Genomic DNA, 26,058 nt, shown 5'->3' with positions numbered 1-26,058 from the left:
CTAGTGTGCAACATTTGTAAGTGCAGGTCGGATTCGGACTCCTCTCTCAGTGTCCTGGCTCTGTCCTGCTGATGCCATTTATCTGCGCGCAGAAGCACTGTGCCCGTGTTTACATGTGTGCATTTCTTGAAAGGATGAGCCTGGCTTCATTTTACAGAACAGTCAGGTAGGCTGTTCAGATAGCTTTGAGGCTGTAGCAAATGTTGAGCAGGGAGGAACATATCATGCTTCTTCTCAGATGCAGTGACTGGTGAGTTATGGTTCCATGGCGCTACAAAGGGATATCCGCAACAAGAATAAAGGGCATGATTTGTACAAAATTTTGTATGATAATCTAAGAACACACAGAATCCTTTTATCTTTTTTTCTTGTCCCATTGAAAGGCAGCATGTTAAATCTTAAAAAAGTGTGAAAACTTCCACAAATATCACAAAATCTCTCTGATACCAGGACCTTAGGAAAAAAAAAACATCTGTCTGGAGTTCAGTTGTGCTACAGAATATTCAGATTTCAGAGCATTTAATTCAGCCACCATTATTGGGTGGATTTGTGTAAATTATTCATATTGCACAAATGTGCATCATAAAATAAGCATTGCATTTCCAATTCTCCTGGCTCTTACACTACAGGAAGCTGAATGAATTAACGCGAATCTAAAATGTTTATAAAGAGGCCTTTGTAGGCTATTAGCTGGTGGAACGTCACACTGGGGACAACACTTTATTGCTGCTTCATGAGTGCCTTACCTTGTTTCTCCTTATAGGTTGTGTTAGTTAAGAGAAAAAGGGAACAAAAATAGGACTTAAATTTGGCAATGATTTCAATTTATTGCTTTAGCTGCTGCTAATATCTAATGCTGGCATGTCCATGCAGATGCAAACTCAGTATCATTTTGAAATAGCTTTTTTGTGGATTGTTGAACATATGTAAAACAAGTGACAAATAAATGTACATTATGACAGATCTAAATGAGTTTCACTTGCAATGTGGAGCTCTTCATGTCATATAACAGGGTGAAATTTTTACTGACATAACTGTAAAATGTTCAGCCATGGTAAGCTAAAACCTATCTCCAGAATGTGCATATCACAAGTATACAGCACGCATTTCTCTTTTATTAAAAATTTCCATTTCAAAATTGATCTACTGTTGATTTACCGTTTCCTTACCTCATCTCTTTGAGTCAGTTAGCTAACAATGGGCAAAGCCAACATAGCTGGAAGATGCATTCCATGTGGTTATTATGCAGAGAACAATAATGAGAGCAATAATCATTGTCCATTATCAACCTAATCACAGGTAGTGAGAGTAAACAAGCATTGTGATAATTATAATTATTCTGGCATGCAGGCTAGGTGAGAAAATGTGATTTAAAAAATGCTTTTTTGAAGGCCTTGTCATAGGCACTGCAGAAATGTGAAGACTGGTATAACTGGAAATGATTCCTGTAGTGATACATTTGTATATGTGTATAATTTGTAATATATGATGAAATATTACTCATGTTTGCATACTTGCATTCTGTGAAAAAAAGTAAAGAGGTGTATTGAACACATGAGTTCACATAGAGGATCTGAGGGGTAGGGAGTGGAGGTGCCAACATACAAATGTGTGAAATTATAATATTTATACTTACACTTGTAATTCTCAATAATATGAATTATAGTTCTAAAAATTATTGGCGAGGGGTGGTCATGGGTTGTATAGCCAGTTTGTGACATATCTTTCTCCAAGAGTCAAAGAGTCTTCCTTTGTGTAGTCCTTTGGGTTAGAATGAAGTTGTGCATAATAATGCAGAGCTGAAAGAATGTTTGGTATGGCCTGGGATGTGGTGTGGAGTGTATAAAGCAGCAACCTCTTCACCCTGTCTCCCTATCCTATACAGGGGTGATAAGGTAAACAGAGGCTATCGATAAGCTTTGTCTTCATTTCCCCTATTACCTCATTTCCTCTCAGTGTCTAAGTGACAGTGAGTGGCCGTGACAAGGCTCTGTGTTTGTACTGTCTCTCTTTCGGCCATCAGGTTGAAATGCATTTGCTGTCACTGTGACTGATGCTGAGAGAGACAGAGAGAGAGGAGGGGGGGGGGGGGGGGGGGGGGAGACATTGATGAGAAGAGACAGAGAGATGGACGGAAAGAGAGAACCCCTCGGAAGAGTAAGATGGGGATGGCAGTAGACTGTTCTCTTGACTTGAAGTTTGCAGGTTCAAATCCCAGCTTGAGCATTATAGCCCATAGTTCGCTAAAATGCCTTTTTAGCTACCATGACCTTTTAGTCACTTTTCATCTGCAAGTTGCTTGCATTACTTCAACAGAGCACCTGTCCACCAATGAGAGCCCACTCAGCTGTAGTATGCTGCACAACTTGAAGTGTGAAAAAATCACCATTGGCTGTGCGCGAATGTATTGGCAGATTGCATTCATCTCACGTCAGTGCTCTGAATGCAGTAGCTGTCACTGTAAGATGACTCTAATATACAATTAGCCATTCCAAAAGTTAAAGGGGACAAGACAAAAATTCATAAAATAAAAATGAACCCTCAAGGACACAACTCTTTTGCACATCAAACTACATCATATTTAAATTCATTAAGATATTCATATTTAAATAAACATACTTAAAATGTTTGGTTGGACTTATCAGGCAAGCACTAAGCAACAGATCTTTTACAGGGGACTGACAAATGATACATTCAACCAATCGCTTATTCTGAATTTAATTATTTTGGAGAACAACCAGACTTAAGTGCCTTGTTAAAGATGGAATTGATAGTATTCACTGGTGTGGAAAAAAATGAATGAGCTAGACACTATAAATGGTTTGGTTTGAGCTTAGCGCAATTACCTCATTAACACCTGAAGCAGCCGCTCGAGTCGGGAGTGCCACACCTTGCCCTTCCCAAGGGGAGGGTTGAGAAAGAGCAAGAGGAACGTAAATCACAGACACAGCCTGGAGTTTAACAAGCGAATCTCACATCAGTTACAGGCTGTTAAAGGCAGAAGGTGAGCATGTCAATGGGAAATAAAAGTGATAAAAAAGCATGAAACATTCCCGGGTCCTTTTGTGATGGGGTTTTGCGATGGATTCTACGGCAGGGCTCACCTTTCCTCCTTGCAGCATGTACTGTTTAAGTACTTGATTTTGGTTGTTAGGGGATTAATTATCTTTTTTCAGTGTCTGCACACAAAGGAAAGGGGATTATAAATACAAAGCGTTCCCTGATTCATTAGGATCCCAAAGGGAGAAGGTCATCCCAGCCTGTTAGTAAAGCAGAAATAGATGTTCTTTCACTCCAGGCCTCGAGTGTTTCATGCGGCAGCTACGCTAAGCTGAAGGAGGACTATAATCACCCTCTGCTGGTTGGAAACAGGGGCAGCCTTGAGGTTAATGATAATTTTGCTCTGCATGTGTGCGCTGCTGTATCCATATGCCAATTTGTGCATCAGCCTCCGTGTGTGCTTTGTGTGAAGTTGGGAGTTAATAATCCTAATTGGTTTGTGGTAGTGGCGGTTAGGGGGTGGGGTGGCGGAATGTGGATGTGCTGGATGGAATGAATTTGTATTCCAGAAGGACATGCTGGCACAGCACATTCGAGTACACATATTTTGTGTGTTTTAGTAAGAGTGCGTGCATGTGTGTGTGTGCGCGCACGTGTGTGTGTCTGTATGTGTGTGTGTGTGCGCGCACGTGTGTGTGTCTTTATGTGTGTGTGTGTGTGCGTGTGTGCGTGTGTGTGTGCGCATGTGTGTCTGTGTGCGTGCATGTGTGTGTGTACGCTTGTGTGCTTTTGTGTCTGTTTGTCTGAGCCTGTGCCCTTGTGCATGACGGTAGGTGTGTGAATATTGTGGCAGCTGGGTACGTGCGAGCACTGGGAGGTCCAGAGGGGGCAGTGTGGAGCGCTCTGGAGCTGACAGAGGGCTTCCCTGCTGCTGCAGGGGGGTTTGTTTCGTCCCCAACCTCAATGCGGAGAGACAAGCCAGTCTGTTCCAGGTTCTCCTGTTTTTTTCCGTCTATGGAAAGTGCAGTGCTCTGTTAGCGCTCACTCCGTTAGCTGTGTGCCAGGTGAAGCTTAGAGCCAGGTGAAACACTGACCTTGTTTAGAGACAAGCAGGCTGCGAACATCGCTGACCGTCATTGTGAGCTGAAGTGGGACACTGTGTGATTCACCTTTTCCATTCGTTTAGAGTGTTCAGCACTGGCCTGTTTGTCCAGCTGAGCTGGAAGCAGATGAATCAGTCTGTTGTTTATCAATGCTCTACCTATTAGCCCAGGTGCCCAGCTGTTTTCCCTCCGCGCTAGAACATGTTTTTCCCCTATTCTTATTTGCAGCGATCTTTCGAAAGGTATGACGCATGCCCTTCCGTGCTTTTGTTTATTTGCTTTGTTCATGCTTTCCTTGCAGGGCAATAGCATGTGGTTTGAAATAAAGACTTCTACTGTGTATGTGCATTTTATGTGTGCACCCATCTAAATGTAGAGGCTTTGTTTTAGCCCCAGCTGGCATGTGAAGGAGACTGTATGGTAAAGGCCTTCACAGTCACGTGAGTGAATTTACATTTACATTTATTCATTTGGCAGATGCTTTTATCCAAAGCGACTTACAAGTGAGGCAGAGTACAACACACGCAGAAGCGACATAAGGAGTCAGTAAATCCTAATATTCTAATATATCTTAAATCCAGTATGAACTGTGCCCCAGAGAGGGAAGAGAATGCAGGAAGGATGTGAGGGGCCAGTAGAATTGAGGAGCTGTGAATCATGTTAGGTGCTGAAAGCACACTTTGTGGCATCTGTGATACACAAGCAGGCGAATGGCCGTCAATGCACTTCCCTTCGATCGAGTCCCTGTGTAGAACCCAGTCCTGCGAGGAGGGTGGCTTCTGCTCCACTTACCTACCATGTGATGAGTTGTTCCTGAGATGCCAAAGACACACCCTGGCAGAGTCCAGATGGGTGCCGTCAGTCTGAGGGTGTGTAAGGCTTAACGCTGTGCGGAGTCACTGCCACCGTTGTAACCGTGACAGCAGCTGTGCAGACTGACATCTTAAAAGATCGTATTTAACACATTAACCCCCCCCCCCCCCCCCCCCCCCCCCGCCTTACTACTCTGCTCTGCTTCTCTTTGTTTTCTCTGTTGAACTTGCAGGGTTGCCATAGCAATGTGCCATCATACTGTGGGTGTGGGTTAAAGGAAAGGACAAGGATTATCCCATAAAGTGTTCCTGGTTACCTTTTATATGATAATATTGGCATTCGTATTTTCGCTAATATTGATTTGAATTGCTGCTGCCGTTACTGTCATCAGTATGACCACCAGCCATTAGTTTTTTCTCTATTGTGTTGTCCCTTATTCCCTTGTACTAAAATGCACCACCCCCTCCCAGCTCCCTAATCCAAGTTGATGTGGTTGAGTCCTCCTATTCTTTTTCCAGCATTTTCTAGCTTTTTCTGGGCCGCCTGATAAAAAATAAGACAAAAATTAGAAGGACTCTCAGTCTTGTACACAGCCCTGACATATTCTCTGACTTTGACTGATGCACTTGCCCAATCTTTATTGAGAAGACAGGGGGAGGGGAGCTCTGGTTTGTCTGGCGGTGCTGTTGATTTCATTGTCTCCTCTCTCCCTCCCTCCGCTGTCACCTGTTGATGGACTGTTTGTTTGCGGGCTCCAGGGCAGCTTCTCGGCGGTGTGCTGGAAGTGAGTGGCATTCGAGAGGGACAGGCATGGGCACCGAAACATGTCCGTAAGGCACGGCAAATGACCACGCCAGCTCCGAGAGGACGACAAGAGGAAGGAGGGGAGAGCGCGGTTGTTCGCTCGGCCAGTCGCATTGATCAGAGCCGTGCCCCGTGGTGGCTGTCAATGCTCACTGCTGTGCCCGTGCGAGACGCCTGTCACGAGAGACCCTCTGCCTGCAGATCGCGGCACGCACGCCAGCGCACGCAAGCTGACGTGCGCCGGTGTCACTGCGTCTGTATGCGTGTGTGTGTGTGTGTGTGTGTGTGTGTGTGTGTGTGTGTTTCAGCCAACGCTTTGTTTGGGTAGATTTATATACAGCGTATGTCGCGATGGATGTGTAAACTGCAGTTGATTTGATTAAGCAGAAAGTGGGAGGGAGGGGAAGAAAAACAGTATAATATAGAAGGGAGTGATTGTGCTGTACTGGAAGCCAGCATCGCGTTGAGCAGATGGCAACTGCTGCACAAGTGACAGGTCACGCCATGGAGACATTTTGTGTTTGTGTGTTCATGTCTGCTGCGTAGATGACAGGAGTGCTAACCACATCTTGTAAATAAATTAGAAGTGCCAGGAGAGAGTTTTTTTTTTTCTGTAGAGGAAGTGCAGGTTTTTGTTCGCCGCTTTGGCTTTTGACGCGATTTCCCCTGGCAGCATCTGAAGGGACGGCCAGCAGGGACTTTAAAGCCGCCGCTGTCGTTTGCGTGCTCTCGTCGTCACCATCGCGGTCAGCGCATTAGCACGGTTCCTTTTCCGCCGGCAGCCGGCCGCTTTCCGACGTCATGGGCGTCCCATTTCCTGGCCGTCCGGGGCGGCTGCGCCCCGTCAGTGCAGAATAAACAATTAAGAGGAACAAATTTGGAGAAACCTGATCCCTGAGTCACCGGCAGCCTGGCTCCCGGGCGGCAGGGAAATGTCAGCCTCAACAGCCGTGAGCACATTGTGGCGAGCTGATCTCCGGGGTAATAAAGCGGGCCCGGGCCACAGAAACAGCAGCAGCAGAAGCTAGCAGCTTTCTGCTAATCGCCTGCTCATATTCATCACCGGCCGAGTTGCCGGGCATCAGGCTGGCCATCTGGGGGCCCTGCCACGTGGCACTTTCAGGTGTGGTGTAGGATTTAGAGATTGCAGATGGAGGGGAAGTCTTCGCTTTTTGTAAGATCTATGTGAGAAGCAGCAGCACTCGATGGAGCACATATTTCCATGACTCTGAACAGCTATCATGTTACTGACAGATCATTACATTACATTACATTACATTATTATCATTTAGCAGACAGTCTTATCCAGAGCGACTGACATAGAGGTTACAATGTTTACGTGTTATCCATTCGTAAGGCAGGATATTTAGTGAGCCAAATGTGGGTTAAGTACTTTGCTCAGGGGTATAGCAGCAGTGCCCCAGGGGGGAATTGAACCAGCAACCTTTTGGTTATGAGCCCTGCTCCTTCCCACTATGCTACACTGCCAGCTGATCAAACCGTCTTTTCCTTGTTCCCAAATTTCATCTAAATCCATTTATTACTCTACCAGTAATCCTAAGTAGACATGACCTCTTGACTTTATTTTATCCCAATACACTACATTTTAAAGCATCATAAACATTTTTTAATACTTAGTAAGTTGATTTCCTGGTTATCGTTTCCGCAATGTTTAATACTACACACATGTAATATCGTGTCTTCTTTATGCAGTTCAGCATGTCAAGTTTGCCTTATTGTTGACAATGCTGAAAGCTGAGTAATGGGGAATGTTATGGGCATTTATAGATTCATTTTTATAAATAGAATGTGTCTGTACATTATTGTGTACACTGTGGGAAATTGAAATCTGACCTTTGGTTCGGATTGGTTGTAAAGAGATTTCCTGTAGTCATTGTTTATGACTTAGTGATGTTTTGGTGTTGGTCAAAACATGACTTTGATCTGACTGCAATGAAGGTTTTATTACAGAACTCTGACATAGCAGCAGCAGTAATGTTAGAGTGAGAATTTTCATCTCACTAAAGCATCAAGGGGCATGTTTTTTGCTTGTAGAAATGCTCAAGGAGAAACATATCTGACCAGTATAATAAGCAGCAGGTGCTAATATTTAAACTTCAATCAATTACACCTGCTGAAACCAGATTAGCTCTCCACATTAGAAAACATGTAGCCAGCCTGGTAACATAGCTTTCACCCCAGGAAGACTCACCTGACATTAAGGTGTCAGCTAAGGAGAATACTTACAATAAATGAACAAAGAAGCAGCTCCTGCTCTAGGGAGCTCTTTTTATACTTGCTCGCTATAGAAACTAGCACCATGAGAGCACATTTTACCATGAGTGCATAAGAGTACAAAATACTGAATCTTTAGACTCTTTCAGCATGGATTTGGGGAGAGGGAGAACTGTTGAATGTGGCCTCAAGTGTTCCACAACGGTTTAGCTATTCTCCCCCATCCCTTGGAATCGCTCCTTGTCCGAATGAGTTGGGCTGTGGAATCACCGTTGCTGTAGTGACAGGAAGGTGTCGGGCAGAAGCCTCTATCTGTCCTGCGCGTTAGAGGAGGGCGGTCAGTGTGTATTTATTGCTCTGATTGTCACTGCAGTCTGGAATGCTGGAATTCTGGCCGAGAGGTTGCTGTAAGTGGCTGATACGGCAGACAGCTGCCATACAAGCTCGAGCCGTCGACGTCAGAACTTTCTGAAGCTGCGAACCTCTTCGCCTTTCCCCCTCCCCTCCTTCAGCACTTAGCAAAAGCCCACAGCGCCGTCCTCGAGCAGTGTCACCCTTCTCTGTGCCATTGTTTTTTGTTTCCTTCTCCTTTGCCTTGAGCTGCGTGTGGGTTGGCGGTCACGCACGCAAACAGACATAGCATCGCTCAAGGCAGCGGTCAACACCCTGACCAGAGCAGCTATTGAACTCCAGTCACCTCTTCTCCTCTAGTATTGATCGAGGTATTAATAGAACACACACGGGGGTGTCAGCCCATGAATGGGATGGACAGAGAGAGAAAGAGAGTGAGGGAGGGAGCACCGCATAGCTGTGCACGTCAGCTGTGAAAGTGGGGAGAACCACTCGCAGCTGAGAAAAAAAAAAAAAAAAAAAAACTGAAGTGCAGATCAAAACAAAGGAGGCTCCCATACACTGGGAGCCTGATACCTCCTCTGTTTCTCTGTCTCTCTCTTCCGATTGCTCCGAACCTCATAGCTGTGAGGTTAGTCAAGAGAAGACGCACACATACACACACACACACACTCTCTCTCGCTCACAGAGAGTCACGCACAGGCAAGAAAGAAAGCGGGGGAGAAAAAAAAAATCCAGAAACGCTCTTCTCTCATGAGGAAAGGGTGATGGCTGGCTTTCTCTAGTCACCTGTCGTCCCTCTCCTCCTCACATCTCCCCCTTCCTCCATCCTGCGGAGACCAACTGCCAGCGATTAACTGTCCACCCCTGGCTGCCGACGCGGACATCGCTGTGGCTTATTTGTTGAAGGGGTTGCCGTGGAGACTGTGGCGGTGGCAGGGAGGCTGAGCTGAAGCCGGAGGCGAAGGCAGGAGAGGGAGCCGCCTGCAGCCGAGAGCGCCACTGCACCAAGCTGGAGGAGCCGGCGGACCCGCAGCTCCTCTGCCCTCGCCCCGTGGAAGTACCCCGGCCAAATCGGCCCCCCGTCCTCCTACATCCCCCCACCCGCGGCTTCTAGGCGCTCCGGGTTCCAGCCTCGGGACGGGCCCGGATGAGCCTGCCTCGCGGGTCGGGTCCCTGCGCCCCTCAGGCTTCGGGTGAAGCCAGAAAGGGTCGGTGATGGGTGTCGGGGTCACCCCCCTTGGCAAGCACATAACTGGCATCGTCTGAATGAGAGAGAGGGAGAGCGATGCGGGCGACAGTAAGTGACGACAAGGTCTTTCTCGTTCAACCGTACTGCTGTTTGTGCTATTGTTAATGTGACAGATGGCGAGGGGGGGGGGGGTCTCCTGGTGTTTTTAGGATTGAGGCTAGCAGTTGTGAAGTTCAGGTACAAAAGGTCAAGGCACAGAAGACAGTACTGAGAGAAAAGGCTTGAACAACGAAAGAGGTGGCTGTAGGCAATACAGAGAGGGTGCAAGGCGTGAGCAAGCCAAACAAAAGGAGTACGGGCAAATGCATTTACGCACACGCACACACACACACACAAGCACTCTGACACGCTCTCACACTCACATTCACACTTGTACTCGCACACCCCAGAGAGGAGCATCTTGACTTTAATTCAGTGAAACCACCCTCTGCCGCCCCCCCCTCCTCCCCCTCTACATTCTCTCTGGTTGTCTCACACACTCACACACATACGCTGCTTGTGTGAGCGCGTGCGCGCGTGGCATCTCATGAATGGAAGTCAGCGCGGAAGGGGAGACGCTGGCGGCTGAGCTGGGAGGGAGCCGCGGCTGCAGCCCAATGCTGTGGGAGCTGAGATACTACAGCGCCGAGGTAAGCCGAGGCGCACGCCGCCACGCCGGCCGCAGCGCGGCACCCGCTCCTGATCACCGCGACAAAAGAAGACAAACACCCACCGCAGACTAATACCGACGAGCCGCTCTCTCCGAGTAGCAAACGCTCTGTCTGTCTGGCACCGGGTTGAATCAATGCACTCTCTAGAGAATGATGTGGAAGATACGGAAGTGTTGAAAAGCTGTTTTTTTTGGGGTTTTTTTAAGATGTGAGCACTGTGATCAGAGCAGGAGTAGTGTCTGTTTTATTCACTTGCTACTTACTTGTAAGGCACCATCAGGCTATATTGTGTGCTCTGTGTTTGTCTGTTGTGTGTTGTTCCTAACACAGGGCATCCAGCCATGTGTGGCTTTATTCTTTATTCTTAGCTGTGATTATTGAGAAAGCATTGTAAGTGGCTTTGATGCGTCTCCTGTTCTCATAGTCATTTTAGTGCTTTGCAAAGAACGTGTTCATCTGTATGCCCAGAGTGGTCAGAGTTTTTAAGCTAAAACTGGACAAGGTACATTAAGTGTTCTGTGGGATGGCAGCTTCACCCAGACTCCTGCTGCCCTGCCTGCCAGCACCATGCTGTATTAGGGCACAGCACTGTGCCCAAAAAGCATAATTGGATTTAGCCCAGGCAGCGAGGCCAGGGGCTCTAATTAGGGCTCAGTGTGGTTGATGCAGGCCGAAATCTGCTTACCAGGAGGTTAATGCAGAGATGATAAAGAGCTAATAGATTCAGAGAGCAGTGTGCTTTAAGGCTCAGGGCGGGCAAGTGGGGCTTCTCTTTTGGGGACATTGTGCGTGACTAGGTGGTCGTGAGGGGTGGGAGAGTAACGTCTTGGCTTTGCTAATCTTCTTTTGTTTTTACCTTAAGCAGTTGAGGGGTTGGGGTGTAATAGGATTACGCGCAGCTCAGCTGAAAATTTCTCCCATGTGGTTTGTGTGCTGTGAATTTTGGATATGAAGAACTGAAGGAACTGAAATTCCTTACCTGTTCTGTCTCAGTGGTAATGATGGGTACTTGTTATAGCACCAGTCTAGACCTGTGGTTTGTGTGTCGCCAAGAGTAGTGCACAGCTGTGATGTTGAGTTGCAGTCCCTGCTGGAGTTGGTAGTGATGTTTTTGCTGTGTTGCACAAATGACTCTTATTATATTCAGTTCTTGTGCATTTCTGGAAGTGCTTTTGGGGCATCACCAGGTAACTGCAGTTCTTCATTGCTTAGTTTTCCCCATGGCTATGACTGCTCCCCCCTTAAGTGAAAGGATTTCATAAGGTGGATTTGTGGGTTGAGGCAGCTGGCTTGGTCCATAAACGTGAGGTTATGGACTGTCCTTAAATGGGATGTGAATTTGAATTATCCTCACTGGCAGGATAACTAGTTGTGATGGTATATGTACAAGGAGGTGTGTTTCTGCCCAGGATTTAGCTGTGTACCTTTTTTATCTGTATGTGTTCCTGTCTGGGGTTCAAAGGGTACATACCTTTAAGAAATGTGTCCCTGCTTTGCTGGCCTACTGTGAGGTGGATTCGAGTCCCACTCCAGACCTTTGTTTCTCTCTCCCTTTCTCTCTCTCTCTCTCTCACTGTGTCTTTGTGTCTTCTCAAGCTTTGGGCTTGTGAACAATAGCATAGAGCCACTCCATTGAGGATGGAGACAGGGGAGTCCTGTCACTGATGAGATGAGAGAGAATAAATGATACCCTTTTGCCGCTGACACAGCCGAGACATGCAGGAACTTACCCTGGCCAGACTGACAACACTTGCGTGGCTTTCCATTTCAGTACCTAGCAAACTACCTGACATAAAATAGCTGCCATTAGCTACATGTCATATGCACTTTCGAAGTATAGACTGTCTCTGTTTTATGGCAGTTTGGTTTATGACAATCTGTATTTATAACATATATAAATGGCTGCCATTAAACTGCAGTTGTGTTTTCTACACAAGAGTGGTACCCAAGGAATTTGTTGCGCTGGGCATGAGAGGGGGGCTGGGGAGTGATAACAAGAAAGGGCAAGAGAGGAAACCAGAGCACAAGAAAATGAGTCAAAGTCTGAAGGCAACATTTTCTGCCCTTTGTTTTAGTTTGCTGTGTTTTCGCTCTCTTGAGGGGAGCTAAAGACGATGTATTTATTGCATCCTTTGTTGTGTGTGTGTACGCTGCCTGCCTCGCCCTAAGAATAAATGCTGCTCTGAAAGCCAGGTTTTGCTGTTCTCTGTCCTGTCATTCCAGAGCCCTCATGCGGTGTGTGTCACAATACCAAATGTTATTCTGTATCCCCCTCTCCCATACATTGTGTGTAAGGGAGAGTAAGCTTGTGACAGTTCAGTTTTTGATGAGGTTTCCAGGAATCTATTGTGTCTTAAAAGTGGATAAGTGGATGTGTTCTATGATGAATGTAAAATTATTGTTTAAATAGTCTTGGAACATTGGAAAAATACAAACCAGGTCGGATGACAGAATACAGTGCAAAATGGGAGAAACTGTTCCTGGACCAGTGAGCATGGTATCTTGAGTACAGATCAAAGGGAGATGTGATAATGTTATATAATGCCTTTGTCAGACTACATTTAGAGTTCTGTGTCTGGGCACCACACTAAAAGTGAGTATTCATGTGAATCTGTTTTCTGCCTGTTTTCAATGAAAAAAAAAAAGCTCTGTGTGTTAAATCTGTCACTTTTGATTGATCAACATGCCTCATTCTTGTCTCTGCAGGTAATCTTGGTGCAGGTAAACCCAGGTGAAGCCTTCACAATTCGACGAGAGGATGGTCAGTTCCAGTGTATCACAGGTAAGGTCTCCATTTTTGCCTCCCTCTGAAATCTTTTGAGTTACACCCATTTATTGTGCATTAATGACCAAAATATAACCAAATACTAATATGCAGGTGTGTTGTGCCGATTACAGTTTCTGCATTTTGTCACAATTTATAGAAATCTTTTCAGTATGCAGTGAAACCTGGAATTCATGGCGTTCATCTGAATCAGAGGAGTTCAAGACAGTCTGTCACTTGACGTGAGAGATTTTGCTTGGCTGTGTTGATTGAAGCTGACAGATAATTCATAATGTAATCCAATGTAATGTAATCCAGATGTTCACAGTAGTTGCTGCACGTTGGCAATATAATCACCATAGATAGGGGGTGTTTGCTGTGTTTCTCCATTGTTTGAATAAGATGTATTACATGCATATTTTTCCTCTGATTATTTTGTCATTTACTGTGGCTCTTTTGTTTGTGAAAACACAAGGTTTTGATAACATAGCAGCTTTCTTGTATTAGTCATTAGACTTTCCGTAGACAGGGGATGGCATACGGAACAGCTGAGATTGGACGAATTACAGTTGTTGGATGCTCTTCATAACCTCTATGTAAAGTATTATTGTTCAGTGAAATGTCATTCAAACTGTTGTCATCTACACTACATTTTGTACCTCACCATAGGAGGGTGAGCAGTGATTTGATTAAAGAAAAGAAATGATATCTGTCATCTGTTTAGGCGGGCAGCTTTTCATGGATAAATTGAATTGCTCTAGTGGGCAGTGAATGAAGTCTAAGCTAGGCTTTTGTTTTGAGTGTACTGTGCGTATACTTTCTTTGCTAAAAGGCATCAAAACAAGTCATATGGGTCTGGCTACATTAGGTTTACATTTTCTATTATGGTGGTCTGGTTTTGGGGGAATTTGGGATGCTGTTTTAACGTGGTCCACTGTGGAAGTATGTAGTTTCAAGCTACATAAAGTGCAGTGATATAGAGAGGGTTACCATTTCATTTGCGCTAGAATTAGATGTGCCGCAGATACACTGTGAAAAGGAAGTACATGAAAGTGTTTGATATGAAGGTGATATTGACTAAGTAATGAAAACAGTCATTCAGCTAACAGTGTATGATTGATGATGGTATAAACTGAAAGTGAACCTTTCTCAAAAAGCTTCCATTTAATTTAATCTCAGACTGCATATTTGATCAAATGTTCTGACAAGTTCTTAAAAACTGTCTGAAGTGTCCAATGTCTAAATAGGTATAAATATCAGGGTCAGTGTGTATATTATAGGAAGTTATGCCTTCTTGTTAAAGTAAATATTCTTGTAATTAAACTTTTATTTAAAGATTTTCTTGGTACTTTTTATAGCAGGACAGGGTAGGGTCAGTTAAAATAGTAGTGCAGAGAGGGGAGAATGTCACCCATGCCTTGTCATATCATGTGAGCGGCAAGGTGCACATTCTTGGGTGCGTAGCTTTCAGGAAACCTCTGCCTGATGTCGCCAGACTCGTGGTTGGAGCTTCCAAGAACTCTCCTGGATGGCGAGACCTGGGCATTCTTCCCCTTCATGTCAAGAGTTTGGGGTCCTTTGGATGCCACTGATGTCCCTCCATCAGCTGAGCAAACTAAAAAAGGCAGGAATGTGCCTGCCGTGACCGTGTCTCTATCAGAGCAGGAAAAGCGATCTGAGAGGAACACGCGGACAAGTGTGAGTGCGACTAACTGGCTTGTCACAGAGCACACTTGTCTGTCAGTGATGCAGATGGAGGGATGACTCACTGCAAGCGCTGCAGAGATGGAAGGAGCCTTCTTTTTTTTTCCTCCACTCGACCCTTAACCTTGCATCGTGCCAGGGGCAATGAAGTGCATGGCATAGATCAGACAGAGCTCCCACGGTCTCCTTTTGCCATTCATTTTATCAGATTTATTTATGCATGTATTCATTCGTGTATTTTTAGAAACAGGAAGTGCGTAGCCACCGCATAAAATGTGCTTGACTTCATGACAGGCTGTTTATTATGAAGAGGCCATCTCAGGGGGGGGAAAAAAGAGCTTCGATTTGAGACATCTAACAAAAGGGGAGTAGAGAGGGGCTGTAGTGGGTACCGTAATCACAATGGCAATTATGTGACCTGTCACACGCGCTGTCTCCCCGGAATGGCACCCTTTATCCCGGGAATGAAGTGTTCTTTTCCTCTCGGCTTAGACAGTGACACAACTGCGCCGGTCGCCCTCGGAGATGAGCCGGTCAAGGCATACGACCCACTGCGCGTGTCTCCTCACCTCCAGCAGGGGGTGCTCTGGGACAGCCCGGGGCGGGTGTTGTGGCAGGTGCTGACACAGACACATCCCCCCCCCGATGACTCCCCTATGCAGCTGAGTCACTGATAGGATGATTTTAACAGTATTTCTCTCTCTGACTCAATCTGATTAGCAGTGACTCACGTCACATTATGTGATTCACTTCTCCACTTTGGAGGTGAGTGGTGCCCTGGGAGACCTTGTACGACGTTTTCTTGCCATCATAGTCACCGGTGATTGGCTGCGTTTCTGATAACTCTTACTGACGACATGGACTCTGATGAAATGGTGATGCAGGGGCTTGAGGGGAAAGAGGCATAGTAAAGAGAGGTGATCTGATAAATTGCAGGGGGCGAGTCTGTGTGCGCATACATGCGTGTATGTGCCTGTGTGTGGAGGTGTGATGTGGTACGCAGGTATTTTTGTGAATGAGAACAGGTATGGTTTGTAGCTACTAGGCAGTGGGCATTGCACTGAAATGCACTGTTAGTGTTACAAGGCGTGACAGTGTGCAAGTGAATAGAGGGGACAACCTTTGGCCTGCAGAGACTTAAGCAACTGACAGCAAGGTTCAAAGGGTTTCCTACTCGTCAGTAAAGACTTATATGCCCATTATATGCCCAATGGTTTGACTGGTTAAGAGGTACAAACAAATATGCATCAGAGTCAGGGAGGCTATGAACATGGATGAGATGAGACAATGAGACTAGCTGCACATAGGGAGACGTTGCCTTTGTTAGCCATAAGCTTATGGAACACTATAAATCAAAGGAACAAACAAAAATGAGTATATGAAGAAAAAAAGACCAGCTGCAGTCAGTTTTATTTCTTGTCAGGTCTATGCCGTGTGAAAGGTCTTCTCTCGTTCCTTTTTAAAATAATTGCTTATATCTTTCCTTTGTGACTGAGCCATAAACAACAACCAGAAAACCTCCCTGAAGACAGCCTGTGAGTGGGCACCCTGGACACCGACGCAGAGCCTCTGGACTTCAGAGCTGACAGCGCGGGTGTTATCATGGGGGTGGGGTGGGGGGGGGGGGGGGGGGGGGGGGGGCAGGGTGCAGGGGCTGCTGGTGTGATTGGTGTTCCAGCAGTCAGGCCATAGCTGACCGAGAGATGCACACCCGTGGCGTCAGGCACGCCTTGTGCTCTTAGCTCAGATATCACCTACAGAGGCGAGAAACATCCTACAGCAACACGAAGCACAGCAGCATCACAGATCTGACAGGGACAGCTGGGAGAACCCGTCAAACTGCCTCTACTGTTTGAAATTTTCGACGCGAGCAGCCGCGGCGCTCAAACAAGGAGTCACACTTGCGCACATGTGCAGTATAGGCAGATCCCGTAGTCGGTCACACCCACCAGGTATAGATGCGTGGAGAAGAATATAGAAGAATAAGTGGGAATTCACATTCTTAGTCGCTCTCTGATGAGAGGGGGGGTACAGAGGGCGAGTGAGGGGTGGTGCAGCAGCCATTAAAATGGAATGGGGATATTCTGCAACAGCAAGTGGAATTATCTTTCGTTAAATCATCCTCCAGCTATGATGTTGCCATTGTATAACGGCAGCCGCTGATGGACTCTGTGTTGCTGGTGACTCAGAGGGAGGGTGGTGCGGAGAGAAAGGTGCGAGTACCAGATCAGACAGCAGGAAGACGAAACAACGATCTTCAAGTTGCCGGTAGCAGGTCGAAACGGTTCAGAAATGTGAGAGAGATTCTCCCAGCCTCGATGTGTCAGAAGAAAAGACTTTTACGCTAATATATTATCATCATTATGTAACAATGTGCTTTCCTATCTCTGGTTTGCTGATTAAACCCCGAAACCTACCCTTTGGCTCATCTTCAGGGTCACTTAGCAGCCAGTGCGGTCAAACAGACGCGGTGCATTGCTGAAGGTATAATGCGCTGATGGAATGTTACGCCTTTAGCAAGTTACCACCCTGCAGTCATTTTTTTTTAAGAAGTCAAAGAAATAGGGCTGTGATTTGGAAAAAAAAAAAAAAAAACTGCCGCACTGAATCAGAGATTCACGCTGGTTTTAGTAATAGTTTAGGTTTGTAATTTGCAGTGAGTGGACGGGTCAGTACTTTCAGGTTTCACGGAAGGAAGCGTGATTCCGTAGGGGTCTTGAATTGACTCCCTCTATAATTAACCTCTGCCGGAGTCTCACTCACCATGCCAACACCCACAAACCCCCACCCTCATCCGTACATACTTCCTTACTAACAACAGGGCAGCAATTCATTCATCTCAATAATTAATACGTGGCTGACTCCAGTAACTCGGTGCCTCACACGGTGCTCTGACTGAAACTCCAGATGACATTTCCCTGCCAGCGTTCACACACTCTCAGGCTCTCTGGGCACAAGCAAGGACAGGCACAACTAAGATCTTCTCTTCTTCCTGGTTTATCAATTTATTGTTTGCTCTTAAACCAGTGTGCGCCTTGAAAATGGGTAAATCATACAAAAAGTCAATATCATGCTGTGGCGTAGTATGCTCCAGCACTATAGAAGATGCAGTCCACACGACCAGTCTCATTGTGTTCTGCTAATCAAGGCTAGCCGATTTGCCCTCCTTTCTTAATTGCTGGACATGTCTACTGTTAAAGAAAAAAAATAAGTAACACAATTTAAAAGAGAAAGCGTACAGTGCTGTCTTAGTTTTGTGTTTATGAAGCACCACTCCTTTTTATTCTGCCTGGCTTTACTTAATCCTGTAGTTTTTCATTCTGCATCTGATTTGCAGAGTTAACACAGCAGCTGCAGACAGCCTTGCTGAGAGATTTGTGATGCTTATGCTGACTGTAGAAGGGGAAATTAATAAGGGCAAAGGTCGTGAGGAAGGAAGGGACGACACCTCACTGGGCTATTTATAAGATCAATCAAATTATTATTAGTTTCGGAAGCTGCATCTTCAGCCGTTCGGGTAAGTGCAATGAAGCGGAATCCTTGAGTCATCACTCTGTACACCCAGCCAGAGGGGAAGAAAAAAAACAGGAGACATTTAGAGCGTTTCCGCCTATCTTCGTTCACATGGGATGATTTTTTGGCTGTTTGCTTGGGCTATTTTGAGAGCGCTGTAGCCTTGTTTCAGCTGTTTCAGCACACTCAGCTCTTTCCTCTGCTATTATCTTTGTACATCACTTTAAGTCTCTTGCCTTTGCCACATTGAGGCATACACTGTAGGGTCTGTTGGCCTTTCAAAGTTTGTTTTATTGGCATGCCATGTTAAAAAAGTATTGCCAAATCATTTAGCCTAACATAAAATTTTCATGAACAAAACATGCTCAAAATGTACTTCCTTTTCCACTGGGGCAATCTGAAGAACATTGTTTCCCCAATGGGAAGAGGGAGATGCTTCCCTCCTCTTTTTTACCCTTTGAGATTTTTTTGGGTTTATTTTATATTGTTAATATTTTTTCCTGTGGCTTTAAGTGACAGTGTCCATTTCTGACAGTGTTGCTCTGTGTGACAAGCTCTTCTGTTGCTGATGGCAGAGCAAGGTCAGCTGCGTAGAGCACTTACGGGTCCTGCAGAATGAGGCTGGGGGTTCCATGTTTGTTTGATCCTGGCCTTCTTCTCTCTCATGCCTCTGGCATTACCCCCCACCCCTTAAAAAAACTGCTGCTCATGTAGCCCCCTGTGTCCGTAGTGAGGATGTGGGGAGGTCTAAGTGTGGTCTGGAAGTGGCCTCTGCACACATGGCCTGGATGTCGATCTCTTTGAGCTTATTTATTGTTGATCAGATTGAGGAAACAAAGAGGATAAAAAGGCATACAGGATCTTAAAATGTGTGATTAACCCCACTTGGTCTCCTGTTCTAACCCTTTTCACGGTAATTGACAGCCTCCTAGTTGAATTTGCCGTGACCTTTGACCCATCCCCATCCCTCAGCTGACTCACCCATTATCCGTCACATCCTTAAGTCGGGTTGTTGGAGGACAGGCTTTGTAATGGGGGATTGAGCCTGGGCTGGATGGGGCGTTTATCAGCTTGTGTGCAGGGTCGCGGGCAGGAGCAGGGGGGCGTTCACTTTGTTCCCTGACGAGGGACTGTTTGTTTGTGGCTATTCTGGGTGCAGCTTGACTCGACTCCAGCTGTTAAGTAATAGCGGCTTCTCCCTGTTTGTGTACGCTTGCTTGTTCTGGAAGGCCGCTGCTCCGGCCGGCCACGTCAGCGTAGCTCTCGCTGCAGTCGGTTCACGGGGATGTGGCCTTTTGTGTCTGATCGCAGTGTTCATGCGTCAGTCTGATGATGTCAGAGTGTGGGTGTTTTCTACCCCCCCCCACCTCATCCATGGTTTATCTTGTGTGCAGGATGAATCTAAAATGCAGACACTGCCACCCTTTCGATCTCTTTCTCTCTCTCTCTCTCTCTCTCTCTCTCTCTCTCTCTTTCTCTCTCGCTCTCTCTCTCTCTAAGGAACTGTTGAATATCAAGGCATGTGTGATTCATCATTTCTCACATTAGCCTGATGCTAACATCACAGGTCTGGTGCTCATCTTTGGAGACACACCCAATGTGCAGTGCAGGGGAAGGAAAGAGGGGGGTTGTGTCTCACTATTATGGAGCATCACTCCATGCATCACCACAGGGATGTCAGTAAAAATCATAATTAAAGGTATACTTTAAATGCCTGCTGATAATCATTTCTAAGATGAATTCAGTCCCATCAATGAAACCTATTCCACTGAGTTACCCATGTGGTACTGTAACTGGTATAGAGCGTCCATGTCTTCTGTTTTTTTGAACATATGAATGAGATTCTCTGCTATGTTACGCTCTACAGTATATGTGTGGTAAAATGCTATCTGTAAAAAAAATCTTACAATATACAGAAAAATATTGTAGTCCTATAATGGTAAAATGCAGCTCTTGCCATCAAGAGTGGAGTTTCCTTTCTCCAAAGAGATGGTAACATTTAAAAAGATAGGAGAATATAGTTCATCTGGCCAGGGAGGTAAATGAATAATTGGAGTGATGCAAGATGGCTTCTACTCATATGTGGAAAAAACCTCAGAAGTCATGGCTGCACCTGTTACCAGGAAAGTGAAAAACGCACTTGTGCCTCACTTGAATATTACTGTAATCCTTAAGGACCCGCCTGCTGCTGAGCATGAATAAACCACGTAGACATTGTCTGGGAGTCCATGTATGTGATTAATGCCAATTACCTTTCCTTCGGGCTGAAGACAATCCAACAAAAACCTGCTATCACCAGTACCAAAGGGCTTTGGAAAGTGGAGTGGCTGTCGTCATCAGGGGAAATATTACTCTCCTTGGTTTCTGTTTTCCTGGAATATTTTTCCTTGTCACGGTTGTCTCTCACTGGGGATGCATGGGGTTTTTAACCTTTTCCCACCTCCCTAGATTATAGTGCTTTAAAGCGGACTTTACTAATAATGAACCCCCATAGACTCATTTGAGCTCAACAGTGCAATGTTACCACAGCTGGTTCATGTCTTATTTCAACAGTTTGTCACCATAAGTGCATAGCTCGTGGTGACAGAATTGTCTGTTTAGTTTTATTGTCATAGTTTTTCAACCTATCATTGACTTTATTTAGTTTTTCATTTAAATTGAAATTAATTTGGTCTTCTCATATTTGTTCTTTCAATTTCAAGAACTTTATTTGTCTCTGTGGTTTTTTCCATTCCCCATCTTATATACTTCTTTCTTTACTTCTGTTGCTCTCTCATCATCTTGTAGATCTGTAGATCTGGTCCTATGAGCTGCACTGTCCAAAGCTATACTTGTGTTTTGCTTAAGGGAAGGATGTGTTTCAGGCTTTCAGCAGTTTGTGCTAACATCCTGAATATCTTTGTTTCTCACTTCACTTGGAACAGAATACTAGAATGCAGAATGATAGAATGCCATGATCTCGCAGTCTATTCCTGGGGCCACTTTCAACATTTTCTGTGGAATGTCAACAAAATATAGTCCTGTTTACCCTGGGTTTCCAGTTCACCTGTCCACATTTAATATAGAAATTGTTTGTGTTTCAGGAATGATCAGATGTTTGAATACATGCACTAATAAACAACTAAAAACAGAAAATCTGAGAAGCAGACCCCAAACTCTTTATAAATTCAATACAAATACAGCTTTAATGTTCCCCTGTTTCACAGCGGCATAGTGTTCTTGAGTTTTTTTTTTTTTCTGCCATGGCACGCAGAGAAGCTCAGTCTTCTGGGTGTTCACAGTGCTGAGCTGTACAAACAGACTACCTGCGTGTCTGTTCCCTGCTGGGTGGAGTCATGAGTTTTGACCCACCTACTGCAGTGTGTGTGTCTGTGAGCGTATGTGTGGGCGTACAAGTTTCCCCATGGACACCTGCTCTGTGAACTGCCTGCATTTTTTCAATTATTCCTAACTGTCCTCTGGTCCACACGCACCATGAGCGGTAAGACTGCTGTTGAAATAAGCGGACGGTGTGTTTATTTATCAACTCTGTTTCTGGGCTTGTTTGCTGCGTCTGACGCAGGCGAAGCTGAAAGCTTGCATTTCTCCCAGACCTGCTTGTCTTGGCTCTCCACAGTGCTGCATGTGGAAGAATTTGAAAGCGAAAGTGCCAGCTCGACAGAGTAGCCGCGGTGTCAGGCTGTCAGGATTAGCAGCCTGCACAGTACAGCCCTTCATCTTGCACAGGGTTTCTGACCCCCCGTCACCAGCTTTGTCCTTTTACTTACCTTTTCAACAGTTTTTAGAAAAAAATCCCTTTGTGGTGGCACTTGCAGACGACGGGTTTGTCACCGGCGTTTCTTGCTGTTCTTACTGTTACTCTTTGATGCGGTATTTGCATAATGTCCTGTGGCTCCCTGCGGTTGTGACATTCCACCACCTCAAACATCACACTTTCCTGTGTGAATCACAAAGAGAGGCATTCAGAAACAAGTGCCACCCCATATGCAGTCTCCCCTTAATATTACATTTCAGTCATTTTAAGAGTCCTGCAAAACTGCTGTAACCTCAAAGTAGGCCATAAACAGCATATGAGACATTAGACTCCAGTTTAAGAGTGCCGCTCCCTTTATATTCTGTGTCGCTTAAATGGTGGTGCCTTTAAGTGGGTTCTTGTAGTCACTGTAATTGTATTTTCATTTGGCCCTGTAATAGCTGTAAGTGATGATTATACAATGGTAATTCCTCCTGCTGTTATAGGTCCTGCTCAGGTTCCCATGATGTCCCCAAATGGTTCAGTGCCTCCAATATATGTGCCTCCTGGATACGTTTCACAGGTAATGCCCACCTCTGCATTTCTGTCTACATTTATTCATTTGGCAGAAGCTGTTATCCAGAACCAATTACAAACAGTGCTTGTCACACACACACACACACACACACACACACACACACGTGTATATTACTTGTCCACATGTGTGCACACACAAAATCATATTCTGTCTCACGCGCACATTTCTCAGGCAGACACACACCCTCGCTGACAGACATGCATGCATCCTATCCACGCACACACAAACACACATACTCTCACACCTACAGCCCTCTCACTCACTCTCTCTGTCTCAGATCATTGAGGAGAATGGAGTGCGGCGTGTCCTGGTCTTACCTCAGCCGGAGTACCATCCAGGGGGTCACTCCCCGCTGCACGGCCCTCCCCCGCCACCCCCCCACGCCCACCTGCCGGCCTTCATCCCCCACCCGGCCATGATCCCTCCCCCGCCCCACCCCATGTACTCGGGCGTGGCAGGCGGGGCGGTGGACATGGGCTCCCAGTACATCCCCCAGTACCACGCCGCTCACCTCTTCTCAGAGCAAGGTGAGTGCACCCGCTGCATTTCACAAACGTCCTCTGGAGATTTTTAATGTGATAAAAGCAGTTCTGTAGCACATTTCAACCGCCGGTGATATTTTCAGAGCTGGCTGAACTATTCAGTTTGATCAATAGGGATAAAGTGTTAGCTCTTTCCTTCTGGTTGTCTGTAGTTGGATACTAAGTCAAACGCGAATGATCTGCACTTCGGTATGGTTTTTATTCTTTTGTCCCATGCTTTTATACTCTGTTCTACTTCAAGCTCCGCCCCTAACACCTGATATGTCTAGTATTTGATACTTATTATACCTGTAGTATTGTGATGTATTTTGGATTCTCTGTTGTAGGGACTCTTGTATCGTAGTATACTTAGCTTCTGTTAGATTGCACAAATTAACTTGTGGTAGCGCTCCAATTTCGTTATGCTCACACTCACCGTTCTGGGAGTGTTGTTAGCCTGGTCTGACGCTGTTGCTTGTTAAATTGAGTGGATACACTTATGTTCTATTGGGCTGGAAGTCGGTCTGCATAAGAGCCTCTGCTAAGTGCATGTAATGTACTGTAATGTAAGCGTGGAATATATCTCCACTGCTGCTTGTATTATGGGGTGTATTGTGAAAGTGTTTGTGTGTGTGTGTGCTCTGCTAGTTTCCACAGACTCCCATTCGCCGCACGGGCGACAGCAGCTGGTTCACAGGGACGAAAGGGCTAGTAAAACCTACGAGCGCTTGCAGAAGAAGCTGAAGGAGCGGCAGGGGGGAGGGGGCGGGGGCGGCCCGGCGAAAGACAGGCCAAACAGCCCCCCTCCCTCGCCGCAGAAGAACCACTGCAGCCCCACCACGGTGGATGTTCACAACGGTGTGGGGGGCAAGGGCGAACACGAACAGTGGCAGGCCAGCGCCGCGGGGGCGGGGAAGGACAAACAGGCGGGCAAGACGAAAGGAAGCCCGTACATAGAGACAGAACCGGAAGGTATGGATTTAACGCCAGTAGTGGCAGCATCTGGTGAAAATTTATATCGCAGTGCCCGATTTGAGTGTTGTGTCACACACAAGTGCATTAAACAGCATTTTTATTGGCTCATTAGAATTTATGGATTATGTTCATTCTCTATTCTCTGCTCTTCGGAGCTGGTTGTAGCCTGTGAGAGTGGCAAGTACTTAAAGGGAAGTCTCATTAGCAGCAGCGACTACCTGGAGTCAGAAGGCCCGATTACATAAGCTGCTGCTTGGCTGACTTTGCCTGGCCCAGCATGTTTTGCAGTATGAAAGGGCTTCGCCATAGCTTCACTGCTGTTTTATTCTTAGCAGACATGGTATGTCAGAACATTAACAGCCAGCTGCTCATGGAAAGCATTTAATTTTGCACCCACACCGAGCTTGTTCATTCTGTCATCCTTTTCTTGCTAAATTCTCTTTTTAGACCAAATGAATTTGCAATACTTGACACTTGAATCCTCAGCTGTCCTTTTTTTCTTTTTTTATTTCATAGAACTGGATGAAGAATCCAAGGCCCTCCAGTCACTGCTTTCTACTCTCAGCAAGCCAGTAGTGAGTGCATCTTTAGTCTTTCAAAACATGTTTTGTTTTAGAAACTTTAAACCCTGAGAGTCTTGACATTCAAAACAGCCTGGGAAAAATCATTTACCAGAGGTTTGCGCTCCTTTATCCTCTTGTTAGAGGTGTTATTTTTCCCCTCGAATTCATTCATTATGTGTCGGCAGCGGTTTCAGCCAGACTCCAGCCTGTCTCTGAGGGGGCTGTTATCCTCTGTTGTGTATTTCCCTTAACCAAAACTGAGGAAATAACGTGTTTCCTCAATTCCACAGGAGACTCATTAGCCATTGGTTTAGGCAGTACGAAATCTATTGTTTATTAAAGTGCCAATTGCCTATGGTGTGCTGGCACCCTTTTGTGTTCCTCTGCCTTTCATTATTTTCCACTGTTGTCAGTATTCTGCCAGTTTCTTAAAATACCCATAAAACCAAGGCCCTTTGTTTGATTTTGACAGAACCTGGCAGGATTACGGCGGGGTATGAGACATGTGTTTTCAGCCAGAGTTGGAACACACAGATCACATGGCATAACTGCCATGTTGGATTTGATGCAGTTTTTGTGTGATTTCTTGAAACAATGCACGAGTCTTCAGTGTGAAATACAGTCTTGAAGAACATTGTTTTTGTAATCACCTCTCTCTAGACTTCAGGTCTACACATTTTTCAGAAATCACTTGGCTAGGCAGCATCTTTCTGGGACTGTTTTTCTTACTGGCATGCAACGTCTGGATGGTCGTTTTAAAAAACATAATCTATCAGTGTCTGCATTAAACAACAGTATCCAACACTGTAAGAAAATAAATTTACAACTGTAGCACTTTAGGTCTACACTTACCCATCCTTCCTTTTTACCAGAGAAATATACCTGCAGGACTAAAAGCTTTGTGTCAGTGTCAAATTCATGTTGAGTTTCCTTGTAGTGTAATGCCCTCTATTGGCAAAGGTCCCAACTGCACATAGTTGCACATAGTAATTCAATAGGGAATTTAGAAGTAAAGGGCATTTTTATGATAATTGATGTTGAGATGGAAGAAAAACTGTTCTGATTTTCTGTCAGTGATGCCACTGAAATTTGACTGATAAATACCTAACCAGATGCGCCCATGGCAAGGAAAATTCAGAAAACAGCAGAGCTGCACTTGCTCCTTGTGTGAGGAGTGTGATCTCCTTCTCGGCATACCCTATACTGTCTGAATATGATATTGGCTGGGATAATTATAGTAATCTCCTGATTGTTGTCTAGGTGACAGACATTCAGGCGCGGACAGCCCTGCTGACATGGACTGCCCCAGAAGCACCGAAGAGCGAGGACGGCAGCATGGAGGACCACGGGAGCTCCCTCCAGACTCTCAGCTATGAGATCACGGTGTCCTCCAGTGGCAAGGACGGGAAGTACAAGACTGTGTACAGGTGAGTCCAGGCCACTGCACAGGGAGGTTATGAGGTGAATTAGAGAAAAGTG

The 26,058-nt window shown here is 45.6% G+C and overlaps 1 protein-coding gene across 9 annotated transcripts in view; it reads left to right on the top strand.

The window, feature by feature from the left end:
- The window catches only part of LOC118782891 (fibronectin type-III domain-containing protein 3a-like), a 52,634-nt gene that overhangs the window by 10,956 nt on the left and 15,620 nt on the right, over positions 1 to 26,058 (top strand). For 8 of the 9 annotated variants that reach the window (XM_036536507.1, XM_036536508.1, XM_036536510.1 and 5 more), the window contains 6 exons: positions 12,915 to 12,990; positions 22,429 to 22,505; positions 22,798 to 23,047; positions 23,690 to 24,013; positions 24,533 to 24,591; positions 25,840 to 26,006. In XM_036536507.1, coding sequence (XP_036392400.1) covers positions 12,915 to 12,990; positions 22,429 to 22,505; positions 22,798 to 23,047; positions 23,690 to 24,013; positions 24,533 to 24,591; positions 25,840 to 26,006 — 953 coding nt within the window. Of the gene's footprint in view, positions 1 to 12,914; positions 12,991 to 21,624; positions 21,671 to 22,428; positions 22,506 to 22,797; positions 23,048 to 23,689; positions 24,014 to 24,532; positions 24,592 to 25,839; positions 26,007 to 26,058 lie in introns of those variants that run through there. The other variant, XM_036536514.1, reaches the window with a different exon arrangement.

The sequence above is a fragment of the Megalops cyprinoides genome, chromosome 9, assembly GCF_013368585.1.
Source record: "Megalops cyprinoides isolate fMegCyp1 chromosome 9, fMegCyp1.pri, whole genome shotgun sequence".
NCBI classification, from domain to species: domain Eukaryota; kingdom Metazoa; phylum Chordata; class Actinopteri; order Elopiformes; family Megalopidae; genus Megalops; species Megalops cyprinoides.
Note: the sequence above shows the minus strand (reverse complement) of the source record. Positions and strands in the feature narration are given on the sequence as shown.